This window comes from Zeus faber, assembly GCF_960531495.2.
Source record: "Zeus faber genome assembly, chromosome: 21".
In the NCBI taxonomy this organism is placed as follows: Eukaryota; Metazoa; Chordata; class Actinopteri; order Zeiformes; family Zeidae; genus Zeus; species Zeus faber.
Genome location: NC_137208.1, coordinates 714,991 through 728,854, shown reverse-complemented (window position 1 = coordinate 728,854; position 13,864 = coordinate 714,991). Strand labels below are relative to the sequence as shown.

Here is a 13,864-nt window from a genome sequence, read left to right as displayed (position 1 = left end):
AGATCACATTCCAATCTCATTCAACCTTGTATGGCGATAAGGATAACCCTACAGGGGCTTGAAAGAGCATTGTATGGCATAGTAGGATTGTACCTGTGACCAGAGTTTTATTGTTAAATTACTGTTTGAGGGTAACACCTGGGGAGACAATTGAGAGTCACAGTCTTGTAAATTACATCTGACCAATGGCACACAACCTCTCTTTGGTATAAAACTCTCTTGTCCTGAATCTGTCTTCAGTACTGCTGAAGATATTTATTCTGCAGAATAAATATCTTTAATACTCAGTTTTGTTTCCTTGTAGCGGGCAGATAAACCTAAGCGACCACGCAGGAGAATTTCTCCAACAATGTGGCCCGGGTTCCTGCGGCTGCTTCTTGTGCCTGCACCTGGGGGTGGGTTGAATGTGTGCGCCCCTGGGGTGAGGGGTCTCTTCCTGATCCCTGAAACTGGGTTATGCTCCTCAAGGGGCCGGGCTTGGTGGTTGCTCCACGACCCTCCGGCTTCTCTGGGGACCCGGGAGTCTTCTGTTGCCACAGGGCAGGGTGCTGGGGCCTTTCCTGCAGCCACACACACACATACAGGCAGTCCCATCACGCGCACACACACACACACACACACACACACACACACACACACCCTCCTGGTGGCATCCCTCTCCTTTTCTCCCTCATTTACTGTCATAACTATGACAGGAAGAGGCCACGTGACCAGTTGTAGTTGTAGTTTTCCTGGACCTGATTTACTGTTTTTCAATACATGTTGTTGTTTGTTTCTATGTTTATGTTTTTCTATGTAGTTGTTTGTTTCTATGTTTATGTTTTTCCATCTACATGCTGTTGTTTATTTCTATGTTTATGTTTTTCCATCTACATGTTGTTTGTTTCTATGTTTGTTTTTCCATGTAGTTGTTTGTTTCTATGTTTATGTTTTTTCATCTGCGTGTTGTTGTTTGTTTCTATGTTTATGTTTTTCCATGTACATGTTTGTTACTATGTTTATTTTTTTCATGTACATGTTTTTTGTTTCTATGTTTATGTTTTTCATGTACATGTTGTTGTTTGTTACTAGGTTTATGTTTTTTCATGTACATGTTGTTGTTTGTTTCCATGTTTCATTGTCTCCCCCGTGGTGATCTTGGAGTAGTGATGAGCTGTTTAGAGATGAAAACATGGTAAGATGCTTCTCCAAAGAGGGCTTGGTGCTGGTTCTGTGCTCTGCTCGTCCCACAGCTCGTCACAGGACAGAGTTGTTGCAGCAGTTGTTGATGATTAAACAATGAATAAAGAGTTTCATTGCAGGTTGAAAAGTTCAACTCCACTTGCAACTCACTCTGTCCTACATGCAATGGAACAAATACTCTGTGTTCTAGACTCATTTACCGGCCTTCTCCTTATCCATATCAGCAAGAATGATCAAATCAATAATAATATTGTCAATTCTAAATTCATACAGATAAACAAATGCCATTACATCAGGAAGGATCAACACACAGGACAAGGTTCAAAACGATGAAGATGGGGATGTGAAGGCCATTGATTTTGATATGATGAATGGTGTCTTGAAGTTGAAATGGCTGAAATCTTTTATTTAGAACAGACACAATCCATTTTGGTTGAACAGTAGAATAGACTTCTTCCTTGGCTGTGATTTTAACCGTAGCTCTTTTCCGGTTCAACTCTCTGCTATCCATCAGCAAGTCCTTCTCTACTGGACGTTCATATACAATCATAACTTGACACCACATAACACGTCATATACATAAAAACTGCTGAGTGCAAAGTGTGCGTACACAGGGAACGGAGATGCAAGGATACTTATGGATGACAATGGAATTTGTTCCAGCATGAGGAGTTCTGTGAAATCCCAACTTCAACGTACTATTAAGTACTATAACGGAAAGATGAACGCTGTACCAATCTCTCAGAGTCCAGTGGTTGAGGAAGACATTGAGTTCTCTGGGTCTCTCCTGGGCTGAGGCAGCTCTGTATCCAAGGTACTGGACTGATGTGATGATAAATGTGGAAACAGAGTATTTCACAAACATCATATTGAAGGGATGTTCCCCTGCACCAGTGAGAAGGAAATGTGTTTTCAGGGAGTAAAGGCTGAAGAGGTTAATAAAATAAAATAAAATAAGATATATCTCATACCCACGTCCTCCGAAAGGGAAAGAGGTCAACTTTAAAATTTTAAATGGAATCCAACAAACCAATTCTTGAGATTCCAATTTAACTTTGATGTGAAGAACTGTGTGTTTAGTGGAACATCAGTGTTTGCGGAGTGGAGCTGGTCCAAGGAGATGGGTTTGTGTCCTTGAGCAGTAAAGAAAACAGGAAGGTGGACTTTCTTCTCAACACTGTGCTGTTATTGGGGAAGTCTTTTATACATAAAAGTAGATTATTTCACGCTAAACCAAGTTTGAACCATTAGAAGAATGTTACATTTAACACCTCACTCCTTGAACAACTCACACCTGTTCAACCACCTGAACAGCTTCTACTGTCGCTTTGAAAGGCAGTGGGACAGTCCTGACACCATCCCCCATGACACCTTCCACCGTTGCAGCGTTGCAGCTCCACCTCCCCCACCACAGCAGGAGCCTGGACCTCTTCACAGCAACTCACATTAGAAGCCCCCCCTCCTCCCCCAGCAGGAGGCTGCTCCAACAAAACCAAAACCTCTAACCCTCTAACCCTCTAAACCTCTAACATTCTAACCCTCTAAACCCCTAACCCTCTAACCCACTAACCCTCTAACCCTCTAAACCTCTAACATTCCAACCCTCTAAACCCCTAACCCTCTAACCCTCTAACCCTCTTAACCTGTAAACCTGTAAACCTGTAAACCTCTAACCCTCTAAACCTCTAATCCTCGAAACCTAACCCTCTAACCCTCTAACCCTCTAAACCTCTAACCCTCTAACCCTCTAAACCTCTAACCCTCTAACCCTCTAAACCTCTAACATTCCAACCCTCTAAACCCCTAACCCTCTAACCCTCTAACCCTCTTAACCTGTAAACCTGTAAACCTGTAAACCTCTAACCCTCTAAACCTCTAATCCTCGAAACCTAACCCTCTAACCCTCTAACCCTCTAAACCTCTAACCCTCTAACCCTCTAAACCTCTAACCCTCTAACCCTCTAAACCTCTAACATTCCAACCCTCTAAACCCCTAACCCTCTAACCCTCTAACCCTCTTAACCTGTAAACCTGTAAACCTGTAAACCTCTAACCCTCTAAACCTCTAATCCTCGAAACCTAACCCTCTAACCCTCTAACCCTCTAAACCTCTAACCCTCTAACCCTCTAAACCTCTAACATTCTAACCCTCTAAACCCCTAACCCACTAACCCTCTAACCCTCTTTACCTGTAAACCTGTAAACCTCTAACCCTCTAAACCTCTAACCCTCTTAACCTGTAAACCTGTAAACCTCTAACCCTCTAAACCTCTAATCCTCGAAACCTAACCCTCTAACCCTCTAAACCTCTAACCCTCTAAACCTCTAACATTCTAACCCTCTAAACCCCTAACCCACTAACCCTCTAACCCTCTTAACCTGTAAACCTGTAAACCTGTAACCCTCTAACCCTCTAACCCTCTTAACCTGTAAACCTGTAAACCTCTAACCCTCTAAACCTCTAATCCTCGAAACCTAACCCTCTAACCCTCTAAACCTCTAACCCTCTAGATTCAAGAGGTTTATTCGTCACATACATATACATACTGTCATACATATATGCAGTGAAATGTAATAAACCTCTAAACCTCTAAACTTTTAAACCTCTGAACCTCTAAACCTCTGAACCTTTAAATCTCTAACCCTCTAACCCTCTAAACCTTGAAACCTCTGATTGAACGCAGCATCGGCTCCGGCTCCTTCTGTCTCGACCGAGTGCAAAAAATAAAAATGAAGATAATGACGATGGAGATAAAATGAAGATGATGATGATAAAAATGAAGATGATGATGATGATGATGATGATGATGATAGTGATGGTTATGATGGTGATGATGGTAGTAATGGTTATGATGGCGATGATGGTAGTAATGGTTATGATGGTGATGATGGTTATGATGGTGATGATGATAGTAATGGTTATGATGGTGATGATGATAGTAATGGTTATGATGATGATGATGATAGTGATGGTTATGATGGTGATGATGGTAGTAATGGTTATGATGGCGATGATGGTAGTAATGGTTATGATGGTGATGATGAAAGTAATGGTTATGATGGTGATGAAGGTAGTAATGGTTATGATGGTGATGATGGTAGTAATGGTTATGATGGTGATGATGATTGTGATGATAAAGATGTTGATAGTGATGATGACAATTATGATAATAATGATGATGATGGTGATGATGGAAATTATATAATAATGATGATAATGATGATGTTATAATGGCGGTAATGATTTTGATGATGGTAATGATGATGATAATGAAGATGAAGATGATAATAATAGTCATGTGATGATGATGATGAAGTTGATGGTGATAGTTATGATTGCAGTGATGATTGTGATGATGATGATGATGATAATGATGGTGATTATGATGCTGATGATGATGGTTATGATGACTGTGATGATGATGATAATGATGATGGTGATGAGGGTGATGAGGCTGATGATGACGGCAATGATGTTGATAATGATAATAATAATGATGATAATGGGGGTGGTTATGATGGTGACGATGATTGTGATGATGATAAGGATGATAGTGATGGTGATAATGTGATGATAATTATGATGATGATGATGGTGATGGTGATGTTATGATGGCAATGATGATAATTATGATGATGATGTTATGACAGTGATGGAAGAACAATCTTTATTTGTCACACAGCACACCACACTACAACACATGCACGCACATGCTTTTGGATGGTGGCTTGTGAAATGAAGCCTCTATGTTTAACCCATCCTGGCTTGTCCTTCCTCCGGGGGCACGGCCAGCATATTTGGACATGCCTGGGGACCAGGTGATGAGTGTCCATGTTTTTGGGGGGGGTCCTTAATGACGTTAGGTGGAGGAAACCCCATGTGAGCCAAGGGAGAACATGCAAACTCCACACAGAAAGGCTCCTGTTTGGTTATGATGGCGATGATTGTTAGGATGATGATAGTGATGATGTGATAATGATGACAAAAATGAAGATGATAATAATGATGGTGATGATAATAATGATGATGGAGATGGTTATGATGTGGTGATGATAATGATAATGATTATGATGAGGATGATAAAAATGAAGATGATGATGAAAATAATTATGGTGATAATGACGATGACGGTGATGATGGTGATAAAGATGATTATGAAGATCATGATGATGATAATGGTGATAAAGGTGTTGATATTGACAATGGTGATGATAATGATAATAATGATGGTGATGAAGATGATGAAGATGATGTAATTGATGATCTGTCTTCATCACAACTTCTGCTCCAACATGGTGATGATGGGACTTGATGTAACGATATTTCATTATTCCAGAATATTAAATATTATAAAAGCAACCGTGACATTGAGGTTGTTTTTCATGTTTGTATACATTTATATTTGTTATGTATTTTTTAATGTATAACCTGTGTCGGTGTTGTTAGAGATAAGGGGAGGGTCCTTTTAGACAAGGGGAGGGGCAGTATAGATAAGAGGAGGGGCTTTAAAGAAAAGGGGTGGAACCTTAGACAGGCAGGACCTCAGAGGTAAGGGGCAGATGTTGCTGTGTGTGTCTGTAAGAGTGTGTTGCTGTGTGTGTGTCTGCGTGTGTTGCTGTGTGTGTGTGTTTCTGTGTGTGTTGCTGTGTGTCTGTGTGTGTTGCTGTGTGTGTGTATGTCTGTGTGTTGCTGTGTGTGTGTGTGTATGTCTGTGTGTTGCTGTGTGTGTGTGTTTGTGTATGTCTGTGTGTTGCTGTGTGTGTGTGTCTGTGTGTGTGTGTGTGTGTTACTGTGTGTGTGTGTTGCTGTGTGTGTGCTGCCGTGTGTCTGTGTGTGTCTGTGTTGCTGCGTGTGTGTGCTGCTGTGTGTCTGTGTTGCTGTGTCTGTGTGTTTGTTGCTGTGTGTGTTACTGTGTGTATCGCTGTGTTGCCGTGTGTGTTGCTGTGTGTCTGTGTGTTGCTGTGTGTGTCTGTGTTGCTGTGTGTGTGTCTGTGTGTTGTTGTGTGTGTTGCCATGTGTGTTGCTGTGTGTCTGTGTGTGCTGCTGTGTGTGTGTGTTGCTGTGTGTGCCTGTGTGTGTGTGTGTGTGTTGCTGTGTGTGTTTCTGTGTGTGTGTTACTGTGTGTGTGTGTGTTGCAGTGTCTGTGTGTGTTTCTGTGTGTGTGTTTCTGTGTGTGTGTGTGTTGCAGTGTCTGTGTGTGTTGCTGTGTGTGTTTCTGTGTGTGTGTTGCTGTGTGTCTGTGTGTGCTGCCGTCTGTGTGCTGCTGTGTGTCTGTGTGTTGCTGTGTGTGTCTGTGTTGCTGTGTGTGTGTCTGTGTTGTTGTGTGTGTTGCCATGTGTGTTGCTGTGTGTCTGTGTGTGCTGCTGTGTGTGTGTGTTGCTGTGTGTGCCTGTGTATTGCTGTGTGTGTTTCTGTGTGTGTGTTACTGTGTCTGTGTGTGTTTCTGTGTGTGTGTTTCTGTGTGTGTGTGTGTTGCAGTGTCTGTGTGTGTTGCTGTGTGTGTTTCTGTGTGTGTGTTGCTGTGAGTGTGTGTAACTGTGTGTGTGTTGCTGTGTGTGTGTGTGGGTGTGAGATAGAGAGTGCACGTACAGGAAGTGGACTCTGGTCTGTTTATTCAGTTTTCCACACAGTGCGTCAGGAGGTTCATGCTACCAAAGTATTAAATTTAAATTTGTACAAAAATAGTTTATAACCTGCGTCTCTCTCTCACACACACACACACACACACACACACACACACACACACACACACACACACACACACAGAGACACTGGCAGTGCTGCCGTGTGTGTGACAGAATCAATGTTGTGAACGCTGTGTGTACAAGTACATGGACAATGTGTGTGTGTGTGTGTGTTTGTACAGTGTGTGCTGATGTGTATGAGGGTGTGACTCCCTGGCACAGTGTGTGCACGCACGCACGCACACACACACACACACAAACACACACGTGGGGGGAGTGTCCTTATGGCTTTGATTTGACACAGTGAAACCTCCTGAGGCCACGCCCCATTCAGATCAGCCAATTAGCTGATCCCAACACACACACACACACACACACACACACACACACACACACACACACACACACACACACACACACACACACACACACACACACACACACACACACACACACACACACACACACACACAGGTTTCAGTGTTTTTACTTTAATCTACAAACAAACACGATTGATCGAAACACGGATCAATAAACTGATGGATCTACCAGGGTGCATGCTAGGACGGGAGGGGGCGGGGCCAGGCGGGGCCGGGCCGCCGCTCTGATTGGTTCCAGCCAATCAGGCTGTCAGTCAGCAGAAGGGGGCGGAGTTTAGACTGGCACACACACACACACACACACACACACACACACACACACACACACACACACACACACACACACACACACACACACACACACACACACACACACACACACACACACACACACACACACACACACACACACACACACAGTGCGGCCAGTCGGACGGTGTAAACGCTGGGATGTACGTCGTCATGGTAACTGTTTCACTACAAAACAACCCGTCTCTGGGAACACTCACACCTGTCTCACTCTCTGACACCTGTCTGTCTCTCTACCTGTCTCACTGTCTCTCCCTCTCAGAGAGAGAGACCAGTATATCGCCCTGTCTCTCTACCTGTGTGAAAGAGAGACGGTAGATATCCACCTGTCTGTCTCTCACCATTCAGAGCATAAGGGTTGAAGTGGTTTTGTGCTACTGTGCTTCTGCTTCTGGGACCAGAGGAGTTTCAGTCTGTTGCAGGAACCAGTTCTGGTCCGGTCTGGTCCGTGTGCTTGGGTTCTTGATGTGCAGGTTTAAAGGTTCAGGGATCAAAGGTCAAGCCGTTTTGCCTCAAACCAGTTTGGTCTGGTTCTCCCCGCTATAAGGAATTCATAACTCCGCCCACCATGCCCAGACCCGCCCCCAGGTTCCCATCTCCCGACCGGTTCCGGGCCGGCAGCCCTTCCGCCGCCTCCGAGAGACCCGGCTCGTTGGCCGCCCCGGGGGGGGAGGGGACTCTGGAGCCTGGAGCGTCACTGTGATTGGCTGTCGGGGAGGAAGGGGCGGGGCTTCGGCTGATGACCAGCTCCAGCTTGTTCCCGGACTCAGCGATGAGAGGAACCACCAGACAACAGTCGAAGTCCCTGGTCCGGACATGGTTGATCTGGGGGTGAAGGGGAACTTCTGTAATAACTTATGAACTTATGTAAACAATGATCTGATCCGATGGAATAATTTTTCTTAAGTACCTGCAGGATACGGTCGTAGCTGCGTAGCCCCGCCCCCTGCGCGGCTCCACCCACCTTGATGTTGTTGATGTAAACCCCTTTCTCCAACAAACCGTCCGACACGCTGAAGCCAAAGTCCTCCAGGTCCGAGGCCTTCTGCAGGGTCACCTGCACACGGCACAAGATCCAGTCTGATCCAGTCTGATCCAGTCTGATCCAGTCTGGACCAGTCTGGACCAGTCTGATCCAGTCTGATCCAGTCTGGACCAGTCTGGACCAGTCTGATCCAGTCTGATCCAGTCTGGACCAGTCTGATCCAGTCTGATCCAGTCTGGGGGGTTCACCTTGTGTAGCTCCACGGGGCTCGGCGTCAGGACATCGCTCACTTCCTGCTTCATTTTCCTCACAGCGAAGGCTCGGCGCTGGGGGTCAGAGGGCAGTGTGTTGGAGCGCAGTGCCACCTGGAGGCACCACCACATTATTATACTACATATTATTATTATTATTATTATTATTATGTAATATTTGTCATTATTTGATATTTGATATTATGCACAGTTCAGTGGAGTGATGCACCTGAGGCCGGGTGCTGCTGCGCTCTTGGAAGCTCGCCTGGCGACCCAGGGTGCCACGCCCCAGAACCACCGGCTCCTGGTTCAGACTCAGACTGGAACCCGACATGATAGTGGCCTGGAAACAACACACGCTGTGTACTGATACACACTCTGTACTGATACACACTGTGTACTGGTCAGTAACAGCAGGGTTAGCATTCAGGCTGTTAGCATCTACAATGACACGCAGTGTTAGCATTGTTTTAGCATGCTAACACTGCAACCAAGTAGACAGAGAGAGACAGGAAGAGAGAGACAGGTTGAGAGAGAGAGAGGAACTAGTACCAGGTGGTTTTCTGCTCCAGTTTCATCCTGGTAAAGAAAAACAAACAAAAAAAAATCATTGTTTCTCTGAACATGAAGGTGTAGTTCCAGCTGGTGATCAGCAGGGGTGTAGTTCCCGCCGGTGACCAGCAGGGGCGTAGTTCCCGCTGGTGACCAACAGGGGCGTAGTTCCCGCCGGTGACCAGCAGGGGCGTAGTTCCCGCGGGTGACCAGCAGGGGTTGAACCCTAACCCTAACCGTAACCCTATCCCGTCGGTGACCAGAAGGGGTGTAGTTCCCGCCGGTGACCAGCAGGGGTGTAATTCCCTCCAGTGACCAGCAGGGGCGTAGTTCCCGCCGGTGACCAGCAAGGGTGTAGTTCCCGTCGGTGACCAGCAGTGGCGTAGTTCCTGCCGGTGACCAGCAGGGGTGTAGTTCCCGCCGGTGACCAGCAGGGGTGTAGTTACCGCTGGTGACCAACAGGGGCGTAGTTCCCGCCGGTGACCAGCAGGGGCGTAGTTCCCGCGGGTGACCAGCAGAGGTGGAACCCTAACCCTAACCGTAACCCTATCCCGTCGGTGACCAGAAGGGGTGTAGTTCCCGCCGGTGACCAGCAGGGGTGTAGTTCCCTCCAGTGACCAGCAGGGGCGTAGTTCCCGCCGGTGACCAGCAAGGGTGTAGTTCCCGTCGGTGACCAGCAGTGGCGTAGTTCCTGCCGGTGACCAGCAGGGGTGTAGTTCCCGTCGGTGACCAGCAGGGGTGTAGTTCCCTCCGGTGACCAGCAGGGGTGTAGTTCCCGCCGGTGACCAACAGGGGTGTAGTTGCTGTCAGTGACCAGCAGGGGTGTAGTTCCCTCCGGTGACCAACAGGGGTGTAGTTGCTGTCAGTGACCAGCAGGGGTGTAGTTCCCGCCGGTGACCAACAGGGGTGTAGTTGCTGTCAGTGACCAGCAGGGGTGTAGTTCCCGCCGGTGACCAACAGGGGTGTAGTTGCTGTCAGTGACCAGCAGGGGTGCTGTTGACTCACCTCCAGCTCCCGCAGGATCCCACTCTGCCCACAGGTCTCCAGGTCCTCCAGGGCCTGGGACCAGAAGTTCTCCTCCTGGTCGGGTTCCATCCCATCATGCCCCACGCTGAACCTGGAGGGGCGGGGCCAGCCAATCAGAGAGTGGAACACTACCACCCCCCACACACACACACACACACACACACACACACACACACACACACACACAACATACAGTCCCACTGGATGCCTGAGAAGCAAGGGATCCTGTGAGGGGGCAGTGGGGTATCAGGGGGTAGGAAGGTTTCAGGGTGTGGTAAGCTATCAGGCTGAAGTGGGGTAACAGGGTGCAGTCAAGTATCAGGCGTAGTGGGGTATCAAGGTACAAAGGGGTATCAGGGGTGTAGTGTAATTAGGGGCATAGGGGTATATTGGTGCATGGGGCGTGATTGGGATATCAGGGTGTAGTGGGTATCAGACCCAGGGTCACTGGGGGGTCAGGAGGTCAGAGGTCAGGTACCTGCTGTCAGAGATTAAGCCGCTGGGAATAGAAGTGACTCTGCAGAGAGACACACTGCTAGTTAGCTAGTTAGCAAAAGACTAACAAACCTACTGGTTCAACACAGCAATGCTAATGCTAACATGGTGCTAGCGCTAATAGCCTCTCACCCGCCGAGGGGGGCACGGTCCCAGTCATCGTCGCTCAGCCCCGGGTCCGGCACTGGGTTGGTTCCCCGCCAGGTGGCGCCGGGCGTCGGCTTGGAGCCGCGCCATTCGCTGAAACTGTAGGAGGCGGACTGGACGGGCGGAGCTAAACACATCCAAGTCAAACCAGTCAGTAAACAGGAAGATTGAAGTACACAATAAATTCATAACAGTGTACTGACAATGTACTGACAATGTACTGACAGTGTACTAACAGTGTACTGACAATGTACTAACAGTGTACTGACAATGTACTAACAGTGTACTCACAGTGTACACAGTGTACTGACAATGTACTCACAGTGTACTGACAATGTACTAACAGTGTACTGACACATGACATTTCTTTAAAATTCCCCTGAAATTTAAATACAAATGCAATCGTCTAAGTGACAAGTTTACTAAAACAGTATTTTAGTAATTTACGCAAACTCCCAAATGAACAATGTAATAACTGTTGGCGCTAGCCAACGTGGCCCCAGCCACGTGGCCCCAGCCACGTGGCCACACCCATGTGGCCCCACCCACGTGGCCCCACCCATGTACCTGTGCTGTTGAACAGGGCGTCCATGTTGGCGCTGTCCCATGACTCCACGGCGCTGTCCACGGACGGCAGGGTGCTGTACTGCCTCTGGCCTGATGGCGGCGCCACAGGCTCATCCTCCCCTTCCTGTTTGTCTGGATTCAGCCCCGCCCCCATCACACCTGCACCAATCAGGATTAACAATTAGGTCGGAAAACCAACCCCCAATATCACAGCGTCCCTAGTGGCTGTACATCAGTTCAACATGTACTGTGTCTTTCATATAGATGTTCCATGTTAGATTCAAGATTCAAGAGGTTTATTTGTCACATACATATACATACTTTCATACATGTACATACATTCACACATATACATACTTTCATACATATACATACTTTCATACATGTACATACATTCACACATATACATGCTTTCATACATACAGTATATGCAGTGAAATGTCTTTGCAATGCACTCGGTGATTATGCACAATAGTTACTAAACAGAACATAATATCTAACCTAGTTCTACCTAGCAACTAACTGAACTAACTGATTCATAAAACGTAAAGCAGTTAGTGAATAGAATAAATTAAAATAAAATAAGACTCAAAAAGATGTACAAGTGGGGGTACAAAGTAGAAGTAAAGGGAATAGACTTATGTATATGGGATAAGCTATTATATATATATACAGATATGTGCATTAAAGTGGCATGTGAATAAAGTGAGGTAGTGTGTGGAGATAAACAGTATAGTATACAACAATACTACACAGCAATACAGTAACAACGCACAGAACAGCAATCCAGCGCAGTATGCAGTAACCCAGAGCAGTGATACAGTATGCAGTACAATATGCAGTAACCCAGAACAGTGATCCAGTATGCAGTACAGTATGCTACATACAGTACAGTAAGGTGGTGTAAGTGTCTCAGTACTTTTTGTGAGGACCCCTGGTGAGGTCAGCGTTGACAGTTCTTATGTCTTGATGTAGAAACTCCGTCTCAGTCTCTGTTCTCGCTGTGTGGCTGTGGAGGCTCTTGCTCCACCGCAGCAGCTGGAACAGTCCGTTGTTGGGGTGGTGAGGATCCTTCATGATGCTGCAGCTTTGCTACTACACCTCCTGGTGTATAAGTCCTGCAAGGGGGGGAGGGTAGTTACAATGGTACGTTCAACTGAAGGCACCACCCTCTGCAGGGCCCGCCTGTCCTGAGCAGTACAGTTCCCAAAGCAGGCAGTGATGTTGCCTGTCAGGATGCTCTCCACTGCTCCACAGTAGAAGGACTTGAGGATCCTCACCGAGACCCTGAGTTTCCTCATCTGCCTGAGGTGGTAAAGACGCTGCCTCGCCTTTCTCACCAGAGTGTCTGTTTGTAAAGTCCATGTTAAATCCTCTGTGATGTGGACTCCCAGGTACTTGAAGCTGTTCACCCCATCAACAGCAGTCCCATTAATCACCAACTGCGTGTGCATTCTTGGTTGTAATCCCCTCCTAACCACCTGGGGCTGGCCTGTGAGGAAGTCCAGGATCCAGGCAAACAGTGGAGTGTTCGGTCCTAGCTCCCCGCAGCTTGACAGCCAGTCTAGTGGGGACTATGGTGTTGAAAGCTGAACTATAGTCGATGAACAACAATCTCACATAGGCCCCCTTCCGGCCATCAAGGTGCGTGAGCGTGGTGTGCAGTGTCTGGAAGACCGCGTCATCCGTGGATTTGTTCTGCCGGTACGCAAACTGCAGCGGGTCCAAGGTGCGGGGGAGGGAGGCACAGATGTAATCCTTGATCAGAAGCACTTCATGACCACCGCGGTGAGGGCCACCGGACAGTAGTCATTCAAGCAGGCTAGAGAGAGGATCTTCGGCACAGGAATGACTGTAGACCTCTTGAAGCAGGACGGGACCACTGACTCGGTCAGGGAGGTGCTTAATATCCTTGTGAGCACCGGGGCTAGCTGGTTAGCACAGGTCTTCAGTACTCGTCCAGATATGCGATCTAGGCCCGCAGCTTTCCTGGTGTTCACACGCATCAGAGCCCTCCTGACGTCATGCCCAGACACAGAGAGCGCGCTCAACCCCAGCGATGTAACTCCAATTAGCCCGCGAGCTAGTGGTGCTGTTGCCGGACTCAAACCGCGCATAAAAGGAGTTCAGGTTGTTGGCTGGGGAGGCGTCTGCACTTGTGGCTGTGGAAGAGCTGCTCTTGTAGTTTGTAATAGTCCGCAGCCCCTCCCACAAACGTCCGGTGTCTGTTGCTCCATCTGTAGCTCCACAGTCTCTCTGTATGTCCATTTAGCATCCTTCACCGC

The 13,864-nt window shown here is 47.3% G+C and overlaps 1 protein-coding gene across 1 annotated transcript in view; it reads right to left on the bottom strand.

Annotated features, from left to right (window-relative positions):
• Window positions 1–6,822: 6,822 nt before the first annotated feature.
• Window positions 6,823–13,864, bottom strand: part of LOC307246367 (glutamate receptor-interacting protein 1-like) — a gene marked incomplete at its 5' end in the record, with an annotated part of 16,845 nt that continues 9,803 nt past the window's right edge. Inside the window, 8 exons of the mRNA XM_080022286.1 lie at window positions 6,823–8,381; window positions 8,467–8,613; window positions 8,790–8,906; window positions 9,022–9,135; window positions 9,345–9,371; window positions 10,350–10,461; window positions 10,998–11,139; window positions 11,580–11,738. Coding sequence (XP_079878412.1) covers window positions 8,097–8,381; window positions 8,467–8,613; window positions 8,790–8,906; window positions 9,022–9,135; window positions 9,345–9,371; window positions 10,350–10,461; window positions 10,998–11,139; window positions 11,580–11,738 — 1,103 coding nt within the window. The 3' untranslated portion in view covers window positions 6,823–8,096. The remainder of the gene's footprint in view (window positions 8,382–8,466; window positions 8,614–8,789; window positions 8,907–9,021; window positions 9,136–9,344; window positions 9,372–10,349; window positions 10,462–10,997; window positions 11,140–11,579; window positions 11,739–13,864) is intronic.